Here is a 24,054-nt window from a genome sequence, read left to right on the forward strand (position 1 = left end):
TTGGAAAACCAAAAGGAGGCAGCTGTGGGGGAAAGAGGCTGATCCCCTTCCCGCCAGGTCCACCTGCTGTGACATCATTTCCTAGGTCAACCCTGTCGCCCTGGCAATGACCCCGGACGTAAGAAAGACCCTATAGGCAGGGGTATTGGGGAGGGGGGAGGGGGTAAGCACGAGGCTGGTTGTTATGATTTCACTTCCTCCTTCTGGCCTTGTTGCTGGAGCAACTGGCTGGTTCCCGCCCCTCTCCTGCTGCCACACTGAGGGAGAACTCAGTCCAGCCTGGGCCCTGACCTAGGCCACCGTGGGGAGAGGAGACGACCTACCTCAGTCCCTCCCACGGACTCTGGGCCTCATCCCCCCACCGCTCCCGGACCTCAGTCCCACCGAGGAGCTACCGCGGGAGTGGCTGGGAGTGGGTACGCGGCCCGGGACCTCAGCCACGCGGGATGTCTGGATGTAGGGGCCGGCTGCCCAGAGAGCGGAAGTGGGGGGTGGGGTGGCACTAGTGCCTCTGTGTGTGTGCCCACCGTGGCCCCGGGCGGGTGTAGCGGGGGGGATAGATACCCCCCTGGGTTGGGGTTTTGAGTGCAAACTTTAAAGCACACTTCTGGGCTGCTGGTGATTAAAGGGGCTGGGGTGGGGGTGGGGGGACGGAGCTAGGCTTGAGCCTAGGATTTGTGACTAGAATGCCCCTAGTCAGACACACTGGGCATGTCACTTAGCTTTTGATCCTCAGTTGTCTTGTTTGCAAAATAGGGATAAGTGCTCTCACCTCACAAGGTTGTTTTGCGTGACCTAGTGTCAGGGGACGCCTCCATAGGGGCAGCTTGAGTGGCTCTGGACAAGAGCCAGGCCTAGAAATGGGAGGTCTTAGTTCAAATGTGGCTAAACTTTCCTAGCTGTATGACCCCGGGCAAATCACTTAATTCCTGTTGCCTAGCCTTTACTGTTCTGCCTTGGAACCAATACAGAGTACTGATTCTAAGATAGAAGGTAAGAGGTATTTTTTTTTTTTTAAGTAATGTCATAGAGATATATTGCTCTCCTTTATTGGCCCTGTGATTACCTGAGAAAGAACTAAGGATTAAAACCCCATCTACCCGGGCAGATCTGTACCTTCTTGACAACTCCAGAGAACCTGCCTGCATCGTTGAAGTTCAAAGATTTCCCTGCCCCTTCCCCTCAGTTAAACCTTTGTTGTTCCTCTATCCATGCCACCCTCTGCTATTTTCGTAATTATTGTTAGACCTTTGGAGCTCGTCTAATCTGACAGGGGAGGAAAGGGATGGAGGCAGCATCCTAGAGTTGAAAGAGCACTGCATTTGGAATTGTAGAATCTGAGTTCAGATGTGAATTTAGTCATCAGTCTCTCTGGGATTCTTATCTGCAAAGTGTGGGGGTAGATTGGGCTATCCTCTTAAATGCTTTTTACCTTTAAGTCTGATATCCTAGGAAATCCAGAGAGAGAAAGAAAGGGGCTTGCCTAAGATTACAGGGTCAAGTAGATTAGAATTCAAAGCCTAGTAAGTCTTAGATTCAGACATTCATCAGAACATACGTTTAGAACTTCAGGTGATCTTAGAGGTTACATTCTTTTTAATTTTTTAAAAACCCTTCCCTTCCTTTTTAGAATCAATACTTTGCATTGGTTCCAAGAGAAGAACCGTAAGAGCTAGGCAATGGGCTTTAAGTCACACAGCTAGGAAGTATCTTAGGTCATGTTTGAACCAGGACTTCCCATTTCTAAGGCCTGGCTCTCAATCCACCGAGCCACCCAGCTGTCCCAATTTACCTTATTTTAATCCTCTTTTTTATGAATGAATGATGATCAAATAATTCAAAGGACTTAAAGCTCAAAAAAGTAGCAACTAATTAGAGCCAGGATCCTAAACCATTCCAATTTCAGAGTTGGAAGAGATTTTAGCACCAAGCAGTAACTGAGCAAAAATCCTCTCCACAGCCTCTCTAACAAGTGGCATCTAGCCTTTGAAATGAATCCAGCTGCTTTGATTCCAAGTGCATTTTTAGAGATTACTTTAGAGCTTGACTAGCTAATAGCTGACATTTCTATAGTACCTTATAGTTTAAAAACATTTACATTATCTTATATAGACTTTACAATGACTCTGTGAGGTCATTGCTTTCATTCTCTCCATTTTACAGATGAGGAAAGTTGAGTGTTTCAGAGAAAAATGACTTTCTGAGCTGTATTCAGTGTGTTGCAATGTGAGTTTTGAAGACATTTCTTTTTGACTTAAAATACAGCACAGCAATTAGGCCAAACTGTTTCTCAACTAGGGCCCAGAAAGTCAAGTGAATTCAAATTCCCAAGCATATAATTATAGCTAGTCATAGATTCAGTGTTGGAAAGGACAACCCCTTCCTTTTACAGGTGAGGAAATGAAGGCCCAGAGAGGTAAAGTGATGTTTAACTCCTAGTTACTAACAGACATTCTAATAACAAAGGGACCTCAGAGCTTATATAGGCCAATTCTTTCATTTTTACAGAAGGAAAAAATTTAGTATCCTGAAGAGTTGAAATGACTTTTGACTCTAGTAGCAGCCAATAAGAGAGATACTAGACCCCCTGAGGTAACCAGTATGATTATTATTCATGATAGGCATTTTGGGGGGGTAGTAGATTCCCCATATTGAAGATATTCAGGTAGAAGTTAGATTAATGCATATCAGAGATTCGTAAGTCAAAGTAGTAAATACATTGGAGTAAATGCACTTAGGTCCTTTCCAATGCAAGTCTATGAGCATGAGATCTTAGTATTCAGAACTAGAATGAATTTTGGAGATCTAGTCCAGTCACTATTTTATGTGAGGAAACTCAAGACCAAAGAAGGTAAGTCAAGACTTGCTAAAAATCCCAGAGAGTATATGAGACAGCTAGAATTAGAAGCTAAGTTTTAGAATAATGGAGTTTTAAGAAAGGAGTTGGGAATAATTTAGTTTCAGTGTGTAGGAACTGAAGCTAAGACAGGTAAAGTGATTTTTAAGGCATCAGAGGATTTAGAACTGAAAAGGTCTTTGAAGACTAATATAGTTCCCTCAGAGACTTGCAGATAGAGACACTGCAACATAGAGAGTTTGAGTGATTTTCTCTTAAGATGGTAAGCAGGCGTTTTAACTCCAAGACCATTGTTCTCATCACTCCACTCTAAACTTTCCGTTAAAGGTTACTTCTCTGCTGTCTCTACCCCTGCCCACTACCTCCTTATACTTTAGTTCTTTTGTTCATCACATTTCACAAATGAGGAAATAGAATTGAAGGCTTTTAGGAAAAAAATATCTTAAAGGTGCTATCTATCTTTAAAGGGGAGGAAGAGTGCCTTTTATGTTGTCCTAGAATTAAGTAGATCACATAAAAACTTTTGTCCTAACCTTTCACAAGTAAGAATGAGGGAAGAAATACTATTTGCACATTTCACAATTACAGGTTCTGCTGGTTTAGTGATTTTATTATTTTTGTATGAATTCTGTGAGGAATGAATTAGAGGATCATATTAGCTATGATAGAGAAGCAGATTTTAGATCTCTTAAATTCAGTCATTTAGTTGTACTCCTTTTCAATACAATTGGTTTAGAATAACTAATTTGTGTTCTTAGTTGGCTTTTGTTTTTATTATTTTTACACCTCTGCAAGAAGACTAGATATATTTTTAAATTGTGTCAGAGGGAGGCAGCATTACATAGTAGATGGGCATCTTGCTTTGGCATTTGTAAGAATTGGTTTTATTCCAGCCTTTATTGAATACAGGCTATGCCACCCAGGTAAATCTCATAACTTCACAGTGTGCCAGGCAAGTGACCTTTAAATTATAGACTCAGTGATAGATCTACATTGGTGGGGGTGTACTAATATCCCCATTAGGAATTCCAATACTAGAAGTTTCCTCCATTACAAAATGACAGGTCCAGACCAAAAAAATAAAGAGGTTATCAAATGTAGGTATAGTCCATATACTCAGATGAAGTTCATACACAATGTATGTATCGATTGTATTAGCAAAGCATGTCAAATTCAATTTTTGTTCTTATCCCTGTATTTTAATTCCCAACATAGATTGAATCAACAGACTCATCTACTGGCCACTGTGTAAACTAAAACGAGAAAAGACATTTATTTAACAGCTGTTTAACCTTTTTACAAAATCACCATGTCTGATGAAATGTCTAGCAATATTTTGGCCTATACCAAGAGTCCAAAAATCACCAAAAGAACTACTTTCCAGGTAAAAATGAATTCAATTGTTTTTAAACTTTTATTTAAATTTATATATGAAAATGAGCAGGAGATAATATTAACTTGAAAAGCCTTTGGGAAGTGTTTCATCACAAGGGTTGCAATTGGCTGTAAAGTTTGGCTAGCTGAGAGCTTGCTTAAGTTCCTTGAAGGGTATAAAGTTGATAAAACACCTGGTTGCTTAGAAGCCTTGAGGACTGTTCTCTCACTACATCCTCAATTGGAAAAGCAGCTTTTGTTCTAGAAATAGAATAAAATGTTTGATGAAATAGTATCTAGATTTGAAACCTTCATGTTTGAAAGGAAACTTACTCTGTTATGTCATTTCAGGATGAATTAGAGAGAGCAGTTTCAGCTCGTTCATCTCGACAACAAAGTGAAGATTATTCTGATGACTTTGACAGTGATGATGATGATGAGGATGCTGGTATGGCTAATTTATGGAAAATAATAGGCTCTTTCCCTTCTCTTTCTCTCCTTTCTTTGCATTCAAGCTACAAAAATCTCAATCATAGCCATTACATTATGCCAGTCTGATTAGTATAAGCTTGCCCCTAACATTTTGCTAAAGGTTTCTGATTTTTTTTTGAAGTCTTCATGATGCTTAGTAGTAAGAGGGTAGGATTGGGACTGTAGAGAAAGATACTGACTCTGAGGCTAGAGGGATAATAAGCAGCTGAGAGTTCTTCTCCCTCCTGGAATCCTCTCAAGCTGCAAAAAAAGAGTTTCCAATAGGTAAAGATGTATTCCTGTATTTGGAGAGACAACCCTTGAGTCTTTTGAACTAAATTTAGCCCCTATCAGTTTTTATAGAAAAGGTAAAAATGATCAGACCAGTGAAATAAATAATGGTTATAACTATCAAGTTTGTTTTGTCATTTATATATACCTGACTTAACCCAATAAAATTGTGAGTTTATTTTTTAAGATTTGAAAATTATTTTAAATGTATTATGGGAAATTGTCATTTTTAGTGATCCTGTAATACTGAGGTATTAAACTCACAGCCACTTCTAAAAGCAGCTGCATCAGATTAAAATGTAACGGGGAAATATTTTTAAAAATAAATAACATATAAGCCATAGATATTACATTTTAAAACTAAGTCAATATGTAGCAGCAGGGATTCTTATTTATAGATTAGTGTCCCATTTCTGTTTGAATTTAATATCCCTGCTGTAGTAAACCCTTTCGTGAATTGTAGGGCTGCTCTAAGTCAGCAAAACACCACAAATTTAATTTGCTTCAGGCGGGACAGATTTATATTGATAAACGTTACTTTCTAGTCACTGAATCTTGTTTGCTTTTGAGGCTAATGTAACTTGGACTTTCTTTTTGTTTGTCTTTTTTCTTTTTAATTGCAGCACAAACATTGAAGTTCTTTCCTTTCCTGTTTCTCAGGTTCTTTTGAAAGGTATTCTGATACATCATTAGATGAAAAGTCAACTAATAAAAATCTTATTAATGATTTTTATGTGTCCGATGATGAAGAAAATGATTCTCCAAAAGTAAATTTTTTGAAAACTAAGACAACAAATAACAATGTAACAAAAGATTTAGTTCCAATCCTTATTGAAACAGAAAAAGAAGCAGTATCAGATACTTTGGAGAAAATTGAAATTAATTCATTGATGGAAGGAAAAGACCAGGAATTTGAACAAGAAGACATAAACGGAAAATCTCCATCTAGGCTAGTCAAATTTATATCATCAGGTATCTCATTTAGTTGCTATTGCTAACTTACCATTTCAGCTAACAAGATTTGTCATTTTGTCAGTATCCCTTCCTTGATTCATTTTGCCACTCCTTTATACCTTTGGGTAAAAATACATTTATCATCTAATGGTCAATCATCTGGTCATAAACATCTCCTAATTTAGCTAGTCTGTTTCCCAGATAACAGACAATAAGTTACACAGCACATACTTGAAGAACTTCCCGAGCTTGTGCTCTGTACAGTCTTCAAGAACCCAGGGTCACATTCGAATTATGATGAGGTGTTCCAAAGGAGGAACAAGAGGAGAGAATAAGGAGACAAAGAAGGAGCATTAAGAAACATAGAACACTGAGCATAAAATTAGCTCATGGTCATGAGTGTCATGAAAATATAGTAGCACAATCCAATGGGAAAAAAAATTATCAAAACAATTGTGTTAGATGTTCCCCAAAAGTCAAAGACAATGATGAGTTGAAAAAGAATGTGGATTTAGTGACACTGACTTTGCAAATGGCAGTTTCAGTGGAGTAGAATGAGCAGTGATGAGAGAAGCTGGTTATAAGGAATTGAGTATAATTGAATGAAAAAGAAGCAGAGGCAGAGATTGTTAAAGCTTGCTAGTGCAGAGGAAAAGAGTGATTCAGTTTAAGAGAAAGGTTTATTTATTTAGGCAAAAAGAGGCTTGAGCATGTTTTTAGGATCAAGGTGAAGGAGCTGCCAGAGAAGGGAATTGAAAGTACTTGAGTAGTAAGAGAGTAAATAAAAAGCATTACGTGCATGTTTACTGTTCTGTAGTATGTGCCCAATACTACATAGAGTAAATTTCAAAAGTGAAACTTGATCTGAATTCAGGGAACTTTATATTCTAATAGAGAGTGACCACACATATAGGAGAAGGTCATTATAACTTGGAGAGTCACAATGTGTTTAGTGAAGTGATAAGGGAGTAGAATCCAGAATCAATATTGATTGATTTGATTATGTTTCTTAGAGTAAGAAGTGGATGAGAGTTTGGGAAACCCCAAAGAGAATGACACCACCAAAGGGTGGTGGAAAGCAAAAAGATGAAATCCAGGGGAAGAGTAGGTGAAACATAGTCTGGTGCTATAGATAGACTAAGAGAATTTGTGCCCCAACAGGGACAGTTTAACCTTGCTGTATCTATGTCTATGTAGGAGGGGAAGGGAGCATTGAAAATAAGGGTCAGGTATAAAAGGCAAAAATGGAGGGGTTAACTTCAGCAAGCCACAGTTTCGTATGTTCTTTTTCCTTCATAGTCTAACTTACCTTCTTATTTTAATGATAGTCCATTCTATGCTCAACTTTCCATTGGGGGTTGGAGGGAGTGTTGTCTCTCTTTTTTAGAATATAAGCTCCTTCAGTATAGAAAATGCCTCACTTTTGTATTTGTATCCCCAGCTCCTACCACAGTGAATGCCTCAGGAATCTAAACGATTTTTAATTCATCCATTCATAGATTCTGCTTTCAAAAACTTTATAATCCAGTTGTGTAAATAAAACTGGATTGAGTGAAAATCAGAGCTAAATTGTAAGGATTGAAAAATAGATTAGAGAAATCACAGCTCAGGGAGAATGAGTGAGTAATCAAGGAAAGCTTCATGAGTGAAATAAAAACTTAGAGCTGTTCAGTTCCTGACTTGTAAAATTATCCTACCAAAGTGGTATATGAAGTTTTGAGGGAAGAATTAGGATATGAGTTGTATAGATGTGTAGAGCCAAATTGCAAAATACCTCAAACGTTGGCTGAGAATTTTGACAATCTTGAATAACATAGCATTGGCATGATGTCTTAAATAGCCTGGTGACTTTTTCTGAAGTGGTTTGAAGGGCAAAGAAACAGAGTAGGGAGAAGATGCATTTAGGAAGCTGTTGTACAAATGTACTCTCTTGAGTGTTGGAAGGCCTGAACTATTATGCTAGCAATTAGGGTAAAAAACAGTAAGAAAATTGGTGAGAAAACTATGCCTTGAATGTACCATTTTATTATGGTCTCAGAAGAAAGTAGTTAGAAGTAGGAGTTGAAGACAAGAAGGAACTTTATTTCTTTCTTAAGGAAAAAAGCTTAGTCATTTTATTGAACTAATAGTGTGGGAAGAGTAGTAGAAAGTAAAATAGAAGTTCTGCATTTGCTCCCTTTTTTTGCTTCCTAAACTGCTGAGACTTTTTGTTCCCTGCTGTTTGTAGCCAGACTTATGGTATACATCTTCACTGGCTCTAATCAGATCCAAGAATGATGTCTGAAAAAACATTCATACCTTTTAAATAGGATAACATTTTCTCTTTGCCTGTTCTATTTTGTTAAAAAACAAAGCATAAAACAACAAAGGCATGTTAATTTTCTAATTGTTATTTTGGGGAGCCTGATGAAGTTGAGAAGATTGCAGCAGCAAAAAATATATATTTCAGATTTTAAATTTCTTGACTTGGTTCATTTTTCCTATACAACTTTTCCTCTTCCTCATGGCCATCTACCTACCACATTTGTTTCTGTTTACCTTCCTGACCTTTTGAATGCCCTGAAGAGTCTACAATCTACAATTATTTAATTCATTATACAAAATTATACAATACAGGAATTGATAAGTATGATAAGACAGTTTAGAGTATGTTCTGGAGGTTATAGCCAGTCAAGGTTACATTTGGAAGATAATAAACCAAATAGCCTATGTTCCTATTATTCAGTATTTGCTATACAAGAGGTGTTTACAATTAATTTTTTACCCATAGTTAAATGGTTAAATTTTAAGCAAGATTTGTTCCAATAGTCTGATTTTTAATATGTAGTAAGGATATGTTAATATGTTGCACAAACTCAAAATAATTTTTAAATCTATAGTGAAGCTTAAAGGATTTTAATCATTTAATTGTACAACATAAACTTTTATTTTTGCTATGCAGCTAATTTTTTCTATTATTATCACAGAGGTAGGTAGGCTCACAGCAATAGAAAGAGTAGGCTTGGAGGCCTGCAGATTTTGCAGTGTGGCCCTATGCAAAACTCTTATTCACAGATGATGTATGGACTGTATTCAGTATGTATTGATGGGAAGGAGTTCCTAACTACTTCTCTAGACTGATAAAATCATTGATCTTGACCCCCTCTCCCCATCCATTAAAAACTTAACTAGAAAATGGTATTGTTTTTATAATGGAATTTTAATTACAAGTAGCAAATTTCAAAAAGCCATATTCCTAAATTTATAGGAGCAAAGATTAAAGAATTTATGCTTAGTGTTTTGCTATAGATTATCAGCAAGTAGGGGGAAATATTTTTAATTCAATGGGAGTAAATAGTATTAAATGCCTCTGACCCTTTTCCTCCTTCATGTTCATTTGCATTTATTTCAGTTTTGTTATTTGGGAAATTAGAGGGGTGTTCCAGATAGTGAGTTTGTGGGAGCTTGAGTAATTAACTTACTGCTTAAGGAAAAGCACTGATAATTCACTTTTTCTACCTACATCATAAATTACATAAAATCAAGTATTTTGATGTAAAAAATGGGAAGGGTCACACACTGGAGATATCATTTGTATAGGGGTTTTTTTTCAGAGATATTAATTCAATAAAATACTTGTTAACCATGGGACATTTCATGGTTAAGGAAAGAGCTTAAGTTTAATAATATTCAGCAGCATTGAATTTCAAATGTTTACAAATTAATTTTCCTCACAGCACCATTAAAAACAAGTTGTATAGATATTATTATCCCCATTTTATCAATGAGAGAAATTAGAATCAGAAGGGAAACGTTACTTATCCAGAGCCACACAGCTAGGAAGTTTTAGAAGAATAAAACAAGAATAATTCATTGTAGTGAGCCTCTCCCTCTGCATCTCCTACCCTTGCAATTAAATCAAATCCCTTTGCTATGGATTAGCCTTTGGTTAATTGAGGACAATACTTGTACTTTCCTCTCTTCTTCCTTACATGAAGTGATCGGAGGCCTTTCTCATTCTGGTAGATCTCTTGTTTAGACCACCATTGTCAATCTGACCTGTGATGTGGTACTAGAAGTGGGGAACATAATGCTCCAGATGTCAGTAGGATGGGGCTAGATCAGTGATGGGAATCTTTTAAAGATGGAGTGCCAGGCCCCGCCTCCACCCAACTCCCCCAGACCAAGTGCCATGACCATGTCCCCCCAAGACTGCATTCTGTGCTCCCCTCCCCCTTACTGCTGGGTACATCTCATTTCCCTTCCTTACTCCACCCAGGGGAAGAGGGAAGCACTCCCATTGGACTGTTGGGCAGGGGGGTGATAGGTGATGGCAGTCAGGCTTGGGGAGAGGAAGAGGGGAGCACCCCAGCTGCATCTCCCTCCAGCTTTCTTTTTAGGAATTCTGGCAAACTATGATGCAGGGACAGTGGTACTGGGTCATCAGCACATGTGCTCACAGAGAGGTCTCTGCATGCCATCTCTGGCACATGTCCCATAGGTTCACCATCATGGAGCTAGACTGTGTACAGAGTATAGAATATAGTGATTATGCCACTAAATAAACACACACACACACACACACACACACACACACACACACACACACACACACATATATTTGGTCCAGACTTGTGATTTCACTGATGTAGAGAACTATTTTTCTCCGTAGAATGAAATAGGCTTCTTGTCTATAATTATTCTATAACTTACCATATATCTTTTTTTTTCCTTCAATTTTTGTTCTCTGTCTTACTTTCAGTTCTAAGGCAGAAAAGCAGCAAGGGTTAGACTATTGAAGGTAAGTGACTTGTACAGGATCACGCAGATAGGAAGTATTCAAGGCCACATTTGAACCCAAGTTCTCCTGACTCTAGACCTGGTATTCTATAATATTACCTAGCTTGCCTCCTTATAGTATGTCTTAATGGAGTCACCTGGGACCCTAAGAGGTTAAATGACCTTCCTGCCTATGTGCATATAGCCAGTATGTATCAGGGCTTGGTAACTGTAAGACTGATCCATTGTACCATGGTAACACTCATGAAAGAGATTACTCTTTTACCTTTAACCATAAAGAAAATGAGAAGCTAAGTGGTGCTATAGATAAAAATGCCTAACCTGAAGTCAGGAAGACCCATATTTTTGAGTTCAAATCTCACCTGAGACATTTATTAGCTGTGTGACCCTGGGCAAGTCACTTCAACGTGTTTGCCTTTGTTCTTCATTTGTAAAATGAGTTGGGGAAGAAAATGGCAAGTCAATCCTAGTATCTTTTCCAATAAAACCCCAAATGGGGTCACGAAGATTCAGGCACAACTAAAAATGACAAAAACAGCAACCCAGAGAAAATAGTCTTGTAAATGATGGAATTTTTAAAATGTAGGATGGCAAAAAATTTGTCAACTGCAATCTCTTTTTATCTGCTTTTTAAACAAAAAATCAGTTTAGGTTTTGGATATTTTCTTCTCTCTAGGAAACTAAGTTTGATCAAACAAGTCATTTTATACAATTGGTAATAATTTCTAAGATGATAGTCATTAATAGACACATATTTTTACTGCTTCCTACAATGTAATTGTCTTCTATTCTTCTGAATAGATAGTAGTGGTAATACTAAAGTGTTATTTTTCTTTTCTTTGTTTTAAATTTATTTATTTAGAATAATTTTCCATGGTTACATGACTCATGATTTTTTTCACCCCTCTTCCCTCCCTTCCTCCCAGAGCTGATGAGCAAATCAAAATCTATTTCCAAGCTATTCATATTTGCAGTAGAGTGATCTTTTAATGCCAAAACTGCAATCATATCCCCATCAAACCACATAATCAATCATATGTTTTTCTTCTGCATTTCTACTCCCCCAGTTCTTTCTCTGGCTGTGGATAATGTTCTTTCTCATAAGTCCCTCAGAATTGTCCTGGATCAATGCATTGCTGTTAGTAGAAAAGTCTATTACATTCAATTGTGCCACAGTGTATCTGTGTACAATGTTTTCCTGGTTCTGTTCCTTTCACTCTGCATCAATTCCTGGGGGTCTTTCCAATTCACATGGAATTCCACCAGTTCATTATTCCTTTTAGCAAAATAGTATTCCATCACCAACAGATACCACAATTTATTCAGCCATTCCCCAATCAAAGGGCATCTCCTCATTTTCCAATTTTTTGCCACCATAAAGAGCGCGGGTATATTTTTGTACAAGTCTTTTTATTATCTCTTTGGGGTATAAACCCAGCAGTGTTATGTCCAGCCTCAATTTTCTGACCTTTGCATTCCTTTCCATTTTAAATGTAGTCTTTATGGATGGACACTCCCTCATTTGCCACCACAAAGAGTATGGCTACAAATATTTTTGTACAAGCATTATTCCTTATCTCTTTAGAGTACCAACCCATCAGTGGTATTGCTTGATCAAAAGGTGGGCAGGCAGTTTTTTAAAGCTCTTTGGGCATAATTCCATATTACTCTCCAGAAAGGTTGAACCAATTCACAACTCTACCAGCAGTGTATTAGTGTCCCAATTTTGCCACATCCCCTCCAACATTTATTATTTTCCTTTGCTGTCATATTGACCAGTCTGCTAGTGTAAGGTGGTACCTCAGAGTTGTTTTAATTTGCATTTCTCTAATAAGGAGGGATTTAGAAAACTTTCATGTGCCTATTGATAGTTTTGATTTTGAAGTGTTATTTTCAATCAAAGTAGGTCTGTCCAGTTTAGATTTTTTTAAAAGTTTGATATTAGAAAATTAGTTAAAGGTGAATTCATATTTTATAGACAGTTATCACATATTCCCTAGTTGTGTTTAGTATCTCATTTTTTCAGTTAATTGTTTGGAACTAGATAATGTTTTCCATAAAGAAATTGGTGCCAATTCTGGTTACTACATTATAGGAGAGATAGTGAAAAATAGTGGCCAGGTCAGGTCAGCCAAAATTAAAGGGACTTAAAACTGTATTATATAAGGATTAGTTGAAGGTGAACTAAGCACACTTGTCTAGGGAAGAGAAGACTCAGATAATTGTGGTTCTCCAAGGTCAAGATGATTAGTGAGGAAATTAAATTTTTTTCCTGGAATAGTATATCAATGACTGTACCATTTAAATTTGTGTATTTAAATTGAAGTATTTGATTTCTCAATAGAAAACATCAGCAACTTTGAAAAAGACAACAATGTTAAAATCCCTTTACCACGGTTAAGAGGCATCTTAAGAAAGACTGGCCATGTAGGCGATAAAGATGTACTGGAAGAGGAGGATAACTCTGTTTTTGCTAAAACACAATTTTCACATTCTGCACCTTCATCTCTGACAAGACTGGGTGGCAAAACCTTAGAAATTCAGCAAAGAACTCTCTCTGAAAGTCCCAATTCTGAGGTAGGTACTATGTCTGAAACAGTCTTGTTCTTGAATACAAACCTTTGCATCTGATCATGATTATTTATGTTTTCTTTTGTCAAATTTGTTAATTATCTATAGTATTAATTATAGTATTAATTTCAGTAAGAACCTGGAAGTATTGTAAGTAAAAAATAACATAACTATTGTACAGACTAATTGGATGTGTTTTGGTTTTTGGTAAACTGGTGCTCTTTTCATTTATTCATTTTCATCAAATATTCATTGAACATGTTCTCTATATATGCTGCCATGAAGGATATAAAACATAAATACCCTTAAGGAATTTAAAATCTAGATATTCTTAAATGAACTATCAAATTATATTCCTCACCTTACAAAGGTTCTTTTAGTTCGTATCCTTTCCTCTTTGGTATGTAGCATATATTTTTGTTTTAATGTGAATAAATAATGTAAATTGTTAATAGCCATGACAACAGATTTCATAGATTTAGCCATGAGTCATTGTAAAACTTGCAAATTTACCTTTTTTAGACAGTCATACTTATATACAGATATAAACATGTTAACTATAAGAAACTTCATATGGAAAATTAGATTGTTCATAGTGTAAGTACTGTTTTAAATCATAAAAGATGTCAGTTGAAGGATAAAGTATGTATGTATGCATATTTATACATATGCACATGTCTTTAAGAGGAAAAAAAGATATGGTATTTAATACAAACAGGATAATAGATTTTTAAAAATCTTTGTACTTTTTCCTTTTTGGGTGCCTCTTCTCCCCACAAAAAATACTTATTAAATACCTATCCATAGTATTCTTATTCTGGAGAAGAGGTTATATAAACCTCCAATCTCTTTGAGAGGAATTTTAAATGGAAAATCAATCTGAATTTCCCTCCCCCACTATAAATAGTTCATTTGTTTGTTCAGTTTCTCTTTCTTTGGTTAAGATCTCTATATTTTGTTTAGTTAATTTTGAAGTTTTATGGTTTTATGGGTAATCATGGCCTTTCAGTTGTTTTTCTGGCATAACATTTTTTAATGATTCTTTTTATTTTCATTGCCCATTACAATTTCACTTTGTTCATTTTTGCTTTTGGTAAATTTGTTCCTTTTAATCAAATAAAGTAATGGTTTATCAGTTTTATTCATTTTTAAAAAACAGTTCCTGGTTTTGCCTTATCACTTTTGTAGGTTTTTTTAAACTTTTCATCAGTTTTTCTGATTTTTACCATTTTTTGGTTACAGATTTTTAATTTTTTAATTGCATAGTCAATTTATTGATGTGCTTTCTATTTTGTTAAAATATGTTTTCAGAGCTATAATTTTTCTTTTGAGAACTGTTTTATATCTCAAAAATTTTGGTATGTTTTGTTATTGTCATTCACTTTTACATAGTTACAAATTTTTTCTATGATTTATTCTTTGATGCCCTCATTGTTAGGCATATCATTACTTAGTCTCCATTTAAATTTGTACGTTATACAAATGTCCTCTTTATTGTTTACTAATTTATAAAGTATGTACTTAATCTACCTTTGCATATTTATGATTTCTCTCTAGCAGATGATTAATTTTTGTAAAAATTTTATGGAACATAGAAAAATACACATTCATTTAATGTTCCCTTTCAGAAATTGTTACAAGTCATTCTTGAGTTAACCCCCAAAAAACAATAAAGGGGCATTGCATGATCAGCTATTAAAACTATATATTTTTCTTTCTTTCTTTTAAAAACTTTACCTCATACTATGTATTGGTTCTAAGGCAAAAGAGTAGTAAGGACCAGGCAATGGGGGTTAAGTGAGTTGTCCAGGGTCACCCAGCTAGGAAGTTTTCTGAGGCCAGATTTGAATCTAGGAGCTCCCAATTCTAGGTCTGACTCTCAATCCTTTGAGACACCCAGCTGCCCCAGAACTATATATTTTTAAAGTAGGCATCTTCAAAACTTGGGTGGTACTAGTAAAAAAAAAATAGAAAAAATCAGTGGAACAAACTAGATAAGCAAAACTCAGGAATCAGTGAGTGTAGCATTTCATTGAGTGATAAAGCTGAGAACACAAACTCCAGGAAAGGTTTTCTTCCCCATGAATTACTTGGAAAAACTGGAAGGCATTATTACTAACATTATCTTTGGTATAGCAAAAATTGAGGATCATAGATTTAAAGATGGAAGGAATCTTTGAGGGTTTCTAATCCAATTCCTAAAGATATAGATAAGAAGACTAAGGCCAGAAAGGTTGTGATTTGCCCACATTCGCACACCCAGTAAAAGGCTAAGATTTGAATTTAGGTTTAAAAAGACCTCAAATTCTGACTTTTACACCTAGATTACAGTAAGCTGCAAGTGCCTAATTTTTAGGGGGTTTTTTTATTTTATTTTTTTAATCAGAGGAGCACATTAGAAAGTATCATTTCTACAACTCTAACTAGAGCAAGAAGGGGGCAGGGAACAGAGATAGAAAGAAGGGAGAATTCTTTACCAAACAAGGTATGTCATTTCAGTTATATCTGACTCTGTGACTCCATTTGGGGTTTTCTGCCATTTCCTTCTCCAGCTCATTTTACAGATGAGGAAATAAGGCAAACAAAGGATAGAGAAAGTAAAAAAAATAAGACAATTGTGATTACATCAAATTTAAAAGGTTTTGTCCTAATTAAATCAATGCAGCTTTAAAATAAGGGGATACTTGTTGGGTGGGGAATATTTTTGCAGTAAGTATGAAAAAAGCCTGATGATCCAGTATATAGAAAGAATTGGCACAAGCATAGATGATCTCAAGGCATGATCTCAAGGCATTCATTCCTCAGTTGAAAAAACGTAATCAATGGATATAATAGCTATTTTCAGAAGAAAAACTGCAAAATTAGTTGGAATCAAGAGATCATCCTCTTGCTCCTGGGATTGTTAATATTGAAGTTGGCTGATTTCTAATATTGTGAATAAAGACTTTGTCTAGGGAGTTTCCGAAGTTTTACTAAATTTTTTATAACTACTACTTTTTTTAGGTGATCCATGCAAATGGAAATGATCATCCCAGAGGAAACCTAGAAATTATTTTGAGGGAATATGAAGTCTGTTAATTTATGTTCTTAGACCACCAATAGACCTTTAATCACTGTTGCAAATTAAATACAGAATTTTTTAGGAAAAAATGCAAATTTTGGAATTGAGTGGTTATTTAAGAAAATGGTGTTTATGAAGATTTTTAGATTTCCTGAATGCAAATTAAAATGTAGGACTTACTGGCTTTTATCCTAATAAAGAATGGCAAATGTATATGTGTGTGTGTATGTATATATATACATATATATGTATGTATGTATATGTATACCCATATACACACACACATATATATATACACACATACATACACACATAAATATGTTTGCTTACTTGGAATTATATTAAAAAATGACTAAATTATACATCCTTATTGATAAGAGATCCTACCTCTATGTGTTCCAAAGACAAAAGCAAAATGGTCTCATAAAAACCATAATGTTAATTACAAAACTTTTTTATGATTAAAACAACTGGAAATAAAGTAGATTTCTATTGATTCATGGAATAATTAGATCAGTGATGATGAACCTATGGCACACATGCCAAAGATGGCAGGCACATGCACCTTCCCCACCTAAGTTCTTTACTAGAAAGGCTTCTCCCCTCTCCCTCTACACTGTGCCTGATAACATTTTTTCACATCACCCACCCCTCTGCCCAGTAACCCAAATGGGAGCACTTCATCCCTCCTGTGTGGTAAGGCAGCGGAGAGGGGGAAAAAGGGGAGTTGGGGGATGCTTGGCACTTGGTCTGGAGTGGGCAGGGTCAGAGCATGGCACACAGTCTATAAAAGGTTCACTATCACTGAGTTAGAAAAATGATGGAATGTTGTTACTGTGGATAAGAAACAATGACTACAAAGAATTCAGAGAAACATGAGAACTTATACAAATAAGTACTAATCAGAAATATAGAGGTATAATGATTACAACAATGTAAATGGAAAAAAGGTGAAATAACTCTGCAATTCTATTAATCAAGATCGGCCACATGAAAAATGTTTTAATGTACTTTTTCTCCCTCATTAAAGGTGTGTAGGGCAGAACTATGGGTGCAAAATATTCCAAATATACTCAGAAAATTAACATGTTGTTTAATTTTGCCAGACTATTCCTTTTTTATCTTTTAAAAATCTTTTTACAAAGCTGACTTTTTTTGGTAAGGAAGGTGTGAGAGGAATAGATAGATTTGCAAACGAATATTATTTAAAAAGCCAAAGGTATGAATAAAAAAGACTGCATTTTTCAAAAAAGAACTATATACGATAACCACATAGAATATTGCTTCAGATTATTATAACAGAAATGCAAGCATTTTCATCTCATAGCAATCAGATTTATAATGATGATTTTAAAAATTGGTTTGGAAGGGGAAACAGGCATACCACTACGGTATTGGTAGAAGTATGAGTTGGCCCAACTATTCTGGAAAATAATTTAAAATTATGTGAGAAAATTCACTAAACTATATGTAATCATTGATTTAAAAATCCTCCAGTTACTCTTATACTCCAAGGTCATTGACAGATGGAAAGATCTTATATATAACAAAATAGTCATAGAAGTAATTTCTGTAGTAGGTTGAATAAATTGTGATATGTGAATATATTTGAATATTATTTTGTTATACAAAATAAAAAATATGAGAAATTCAGAGAAAATATTAGGAAACATGTAAAATGATGAAAATTTGAGTGAAAAGGCAGAACCAAAATACAATGTAAAGATGATTAGAGAGCCCCTCAGAGATGATATTTGAACAGATAGACTTGTAGGTGTGTTGAGCCTATTGGGGGCACTCTTCATCTTTATTTAGAGGGCTTCAAGGTGTTATCTCTGTTAAAGATGTAGCTAGAGATAGATAGGTACCTGAGCTTGGTCAAGGACTTTCGGGGTTGTGTAAAAGAGGGGTTGTCAAGACTTTGCGGATGGCTTGAACCCCCTAAAGTCCCAGGCAAACCCAGTTCCTTGTTGGGGAGACAACAATGGCCGGCAGATTTGGCACTTGCAGAGCTTGTTTAGAGCTGCCCCGCCAAAAATCCCCCTTTTCCCTCTTATCCAAACCTAAGGTGTATCAGAAAGCTATCTGACTGCGTATTCCTATAAACTGGGATGGCTGATTATAATTGTGGGGTTGAGGAGAGAGGTGTAGGTAACCCTGTCTGATCTCTAAGTACAAGGGGTCCTTTGGCCAAGAAGCTCTGTCCTTCCTTCCTCTAAGACTGTCTAACACACTAGTCTTCTGCCCAGGGAAGTAAAAGTCTCTCTCAATTGACACAGAATTGAGGTGAAAAGCTTCAGGCTGAACTAGCTGCCTCCTGGATCCAGGACCCCTTCAGCTGCTGAAATGTCCTTTTAGCTTCTTTGATGTTATTCAGGCTCTCTACTGTAAAAGCAGAAACACTAGCAGTCTTCTGAGTATCTAGGGATGAGCAGGGAATGTCTCAAGGCTCCAAATCCAAGATCCTGAGAGCCGGCAGGACCTCTGTCTTCTCCTAAGTCTCAAGACAAAAGGTCCCCCTCCAGGGTTCTTTTCCCACAAGCCTCTGCTTTCCCCAACTGTCATTCTCTTACTTCTGCATTCCATGCTTGCAACATTCTAGCAGTAGATTCCTCTCCTGTGTCATTTCCCTGTGTCTCTATTTCCCCAGCAACATATACTCAGATTACAATAATATAAATGATAATACTGAAGAAAAACAAATTCTATAATGACTAATCTTGAAGTTCTGATGATCTTATAAAGAAACTTAACTTTCCCCATCTTACTCTACTTGTAGGAGTGGAATTTGGTTTATACTGTCAGATATAGTTGTTTTGTTGATGGTGCTTAAAAGTTTTTGTTATGAAGAAAGATTGAAGGGAAATGTAAAAGAAAAATTTCTAAAGCAACAATTCAGCTTTTTTTTTTTTTTAAAGTATAAAGAAAATCAAAGTACCTAACTTCTTAGGATAGTCCTTTGGACAAATTCAGTAGCTTTCTTTGGGAACTAAATAGTCATAAACTAGTATTGGCCAGAGTCTAAGGTACATTAAAAATTAAACTTAATCTTAAAATATTTTTTTAAAGGGCCCATGGTTAACGAGCCCACGGACAGCATTAGTAATTCCTCATCAGCGATCAACTTCTGAAAATCTTGGAGACTATCTTTTTCCTGTGTCTGCAGAAAGATCTTCTAAAATAGGTATACATTTTTTTTCCCATTTTTATTTTATGTGCTCCAAAGGGCAGTGATTTCTAGGACCCTCATGTTTTTCATTGAGGCCTTAAAGTGTTTCAAAGAAATATTTTCTGGAATGAAAGAAAATAATTTTGTAAAATCGTAACTTATTGATAGCATTCTTTCTCAGAATATTGTGTAATGATCAGTTTTAATTTCATTCATAATTTTTCTGTATGACTGACAGATTAATCTCACACTTGGTCTCTGAGTAAATATGTTGAAATGTAGGATTCTCCTATTCAGAGTTGAATATTCAAGAGAGAGTATGAAATACCTCAATAATAGCAAAGGACAAGATGTCTTGAAATTTGAAGAAATAGATTAACATCAGAATGCTTTTTTTTTGAGAAATCTGGTATTAATAATAGCCATTTTGAATGAATTAAATATTTACATTGTACAAATCCTCGTTCTAAGCCCTGAGGATACAAATAGAAAAATATGGCAGTTCCTGCTTTCAAGGAAATCATTTTCTGATGAGAAAGGTAGCATAGAAAAAGGTTAGATAGAAAGGTCTCAGCCTCCTTGGGTTACAGAGCAAAATAGGTATCTTTTCCATTGATAAAATCCTATCAGTTTTTGATTTTGAAATCATTTGACACTGGGCTAGAAGTATTGTTATTGCAAAAGCTCCTGAGTTCAGGATCCTGGGCTGCCTCCATTAGGTTCTGAAGGGACCATGATGGCAGTGTTGCTTTGACTTGCCTGGTACACTGGTACGTGCTGCCTTCTGTCCCCACCCTCTGCCCCCAGTTGCCCTACTGCTTCAGCTAGGCTGGCTTACCTACCCTGTGAGAGGCAGTGGGTTATTAGTTGATAGGGATGACTGGCCTCTTTTTCACAGGAACCATCTCCTCAAATCAATCTTAAGGACTGGACAGGGAACAGGACTGATTGCCTAGGCCTGTGATAGTGAACCTATGCCAGAAGGGCATGCAGAGCCCTCTCTGTGGGCACCCATCATAGTCAGTTACTAGACAGCCAGAGGGGCTCCGGGTGGAGCTGTTCCCCTTCCTCTCCATGCACCTGAGGACATTCCTCATTTCCTCCACTCCTCTGCCCAGCAGCCAATCGGAGTGCTTCCTCCCTTCCCTGTCTGGGGTGAGATACTGGTGGGAGGGTCACATGCTAGTGAGGGTGCTGCAGATGGCAGCCTGTTGAGTCTTTGCTGAAGGTGATTTCTGTGATGGGGTTGGAGAGGAGATAGGTTTGAGGGGAGGATAGCTCACAGTGTGGTGCAGAGCTAGAGGGGATTGGAGCACTGGGGCCACTCTCCTCCCCCTCTCCATACATGTCTCATCATCGGCCTATCTGCCCAGCAGCCCACTGGAAGTGTTTCTTCCCTCCCCAGTCTGGGGTAAGGCGGGCAGCACTCCATCTCTAAAAGGTTCACCATCACTCATCTAGGGGCTCTTGTGCCTTGTCTGTTAGTTGGTGGCCTATTGGTAGCATTTGGTCAGCAGTTATTGCTTAAGTGGTGATGAAAAAGGGAGATCCCTTTAGCACGGTAATGATTTCCCCCCCTTAATGATAGCTGTGGAGCCTAGGCTGGAAATAGGCCTAGTGGTGTCAGGGCATACTGTGTTGTTCCTACAGTGGGTTTTTGGAGTCTTAGGCTATCTCCATCAGGGTCTCATGGGAGATAGGGCAGTGATTTGACTTAATTGATCTGTTCTATTCTGTCTCTCCTTCAGGGTATTCTGCTGCTTCAGTTAAGCTGGCTTGCCTGCTCTGTGAGTGGCAGTTAGTTAGCACTGAGCAACTAGTTCTTGGGGATAGCTGGCCTCTTGTCCACAGGAGCCAGCTCCTCAAATTATGACTGTGAGGGGTAAGCTGGAAGAGGGATAATTATTTAAATGTATGTTTTTACCTGTAATGTTGTTGCTGTATGAGATACAGAAAAACATGCCTTCCTTTTACAAACACCAGTCATATTGCTTTGATTGGTTATGATTTATTTGTGTGACATCTAGACTTATAGATATGACTGCTGCTTACATTTATTTGCTTAAGTGCTAGGTTTTTGTCTTGGTGTCATTCTTTAATAAAAGTTTCAAAACAGATCTGTTTAGTTAAAACTGATCCTGGGGGCAGCTGGGTAGCTCAGTGGATTGAGAGCCAGGCCCAGAGATGGGAGGTCCTGGGGTTCAAATTTGGCCTCAGATACTTCCTAGCCATATGACCCTAGGCAAGTCACTTGACCCCCATTACCTAGCCCTTACCACACTTCTGCCTTAGGACCAATGCACAGTATTGATTCTAAGATGGAAGGTAAAGATTAAAAAAAAAAAACTGATCCCCTCCAGAAAACAACAAAAATTTTTGAGCTTTGATAGCTCACTGTAGTCAGCTGTAGATCCTATAGTTGTAAAGTCTATAGTTCACAGCAGACATAGACTCCAAATAAAAATGATCACCTTTAGGACATTAAAGAGATGACTAAATTTGAGAGTAGAGCTTGGGATATAAGGAGAGAGATCCACATGGGGAAAAAAAAGGACAACCCTATTAGGGTTTAAACCTTCAGTTACTAGTGGTAGGAAGCACTGATTTTCTACCTTTGTGCCATTGTTCCTACTCTTCATAAAATACTATAAAGGAGCATCCACAGACTGTCTAAGACTCTTAGAGACAAAATTATTAGAAACCATAAAATGTTTTCCTTCTATTCATTTGGTGTGCAGGATATTAGTTTTCAATAAGCATTCTTTTATAGATTACTTTTCAAAATGACTTAAGCTCAGTACCATCCTTATTTTAGTGTATCTTCCAAGTCAAAAGGGATAAAAAAAAAAAGGTCTTAAATAAAAGAAGACAAATTAACTTGTTCCCCAAATTATTGGATCATAATTTATTTTCGGTGCTATTTTTCTCTCTCTAAAACAGACCAAGAACAAATAGTAGATGAAAATCATAATTTTATGAAGTCAGGAGATAGTAACAAATGTTCCTCTATAGAAGAACAAATGGTGAGTAATACTTTGGAGAAAACAGAACAAAGTCAACTAACCATTGAAGAGCTTGAAAAAAACATGAAATCAAAACTGATTGTGGATGAGGACAGAAAATCTGCCACTTCAAATGCAATCCATAAGGTATTTTTAAAAATCATTTCATTCAGTTTATCTTTTTAAAATGTATAAATAAATTGGATATTTGTAAGTGTCTGATTATGTATTCCTGAAATGGCCTTTGGTAATTTCACTTAATTGTGGTTTTATGTAAAGTGACTATTCAATTTAGTAAATATATATATATATATATACATATATATATACATATATATATATATATATGTTCAGCATATACTATGTAGAGCAAAATTTAGATAAGCCCTAGTGCCTTCCCTCATGGAATTTATAGATTAATAAGGAGATAATGACATGTAAACAAATTATCTATGTTTGAATACTTCTAAGATTTTGTAATTTCAATGGTCTGGGTGCTCCTTTCCATCATGCAGAATACAGCCATTCTTTGATTTGATAGATAAACAGTTACTGTGATTAAATGATATTTTTATCCCTAACCTAACATGGTGAAAACTCTTTCAGAATTTAGCTAAGATAGTTCTCAGATCACAGACTTGTTAATTACCAGCTCTCTACTTGAAGCTTTTCTGTCTACATAAAATTATCAAAATTTTTTCTCCTTTGGTTTGGTCTTTGGAAAGTCAAGGTCACCTTCACACCTTGGTTAAGCATACAAAGAAGACTTTAAGGAATTTACCATATGTACAAACTAATCAATACTAAGTGCATTAGAATGGTGTGGACAAAGTACAGGGTGAGGACCAAGGAGAGACAGGAGATATATAGAAGCCCAGAAAGGCTTCATGGAATAGTTTGCTAAATCCAGTAGGATTTTCATAGTAAGATTTATGATGAATGACAATGTAAACTGAAGTTTTGTGAAAAACTTTGACATGTAAAATATGCCAGAAATGGTTCATAGTTTATTTTTTTTAACTCTTACCTTCCATCTTAGAATCAATACTGTTTATTGGTTCCAAGGCAGAAGAGCTGTAAAGGCTGGGCAGTAGAAGCCAAGTAGCTTTCCCAGGGTCATACAGCTAAAAAATGTCTGAGGCCACTTTTGAACTCAAGACATCCTGTCTCTAGGGCCTTGATCTCAATCCGCTGAGCTGATTAGCTACTCCCAATGGTTCACAGTTTTAAAAATGATTTACTTAGGAGCTTCTATTTTATAAATTACTTAAATACATTTGAGAAATATCCTAACTGATTTAATGACTAGAAGAACCATTGATAAATTGCTATTTTAATGCTTTAAATTTTTTTCTGGACATGTAGACTTAAGCAGTTCCAAAATTATGTTCTAAGAGAGTAAATGATATTTTTATGAATTTTAAAATTATTACACATTAGTGTATGTATGTAAAAGTTTAATGTCTTGATGTATTATTGTTCTAGCCTTTCATTAGAGTATGTTCATAGTAGAGCCTAGCAAATA

At 36.4% G+C, this 24,054-nt stretch overlaps 1 protein-coding gene across 1 annotated transcript in view; it reads left to right on the forward strand.

Moving 5' to 3' along the window:
• The first annotated feature begins 259 nt into the window (after window positions 1-259).
• The window catches only part of MAP9 (microtubule associated protein 9), a 52,606-nt gene continuing 28,811 nt past the window's right edge, over window positions 260-24,054 (forward strand). The window contains exons 1-7 of the mRNA XM_044681694.1: window positions 260-416; window positions 4,073-4,241; window positions 4,583-4,679; window positions 5,654-5,965; window positions 13,071-13,303; window positions 19,428-19,542; window positions 22,468-22,676. Of these exons, the coding sequence (XP_044537629.1) occupies window positions 4,167-4,241; window positions 4,583-4,679; window positions 5,654-5,965; window positions 13,071-13,303; window positions 19,428-19,542; window positions 22,468-22,676 (1,041 nt within the window). The 5' untranslated portion in view covers window positions 260-416; window positions 4,073-4,166. The remainder of the gene's footprint in view (window positions 417-4,072; window positions 4,242-4,582; window positions 4,680-5,653; window positions 5,966-13,070; window positions 13,304-19,427; window positions 19,543-22,467; window positions 22,677-24,054) is intronic.

Source organism: Gracilinanus agilis, chromosome 6 (genome assembly GCF_016433145.1).
Source record: "Gracilinanus agilis isolate LMUSP501 chromosome 6, AgileGrace, whole genome shotgun sequence".
NCBI classification, from domain to species: Eukaryota; Metazoa; Chordata; class Mammalia; order Didelphimorphia; family Didelphidae; genus Gracilinanus; species Gracilinanus agilis.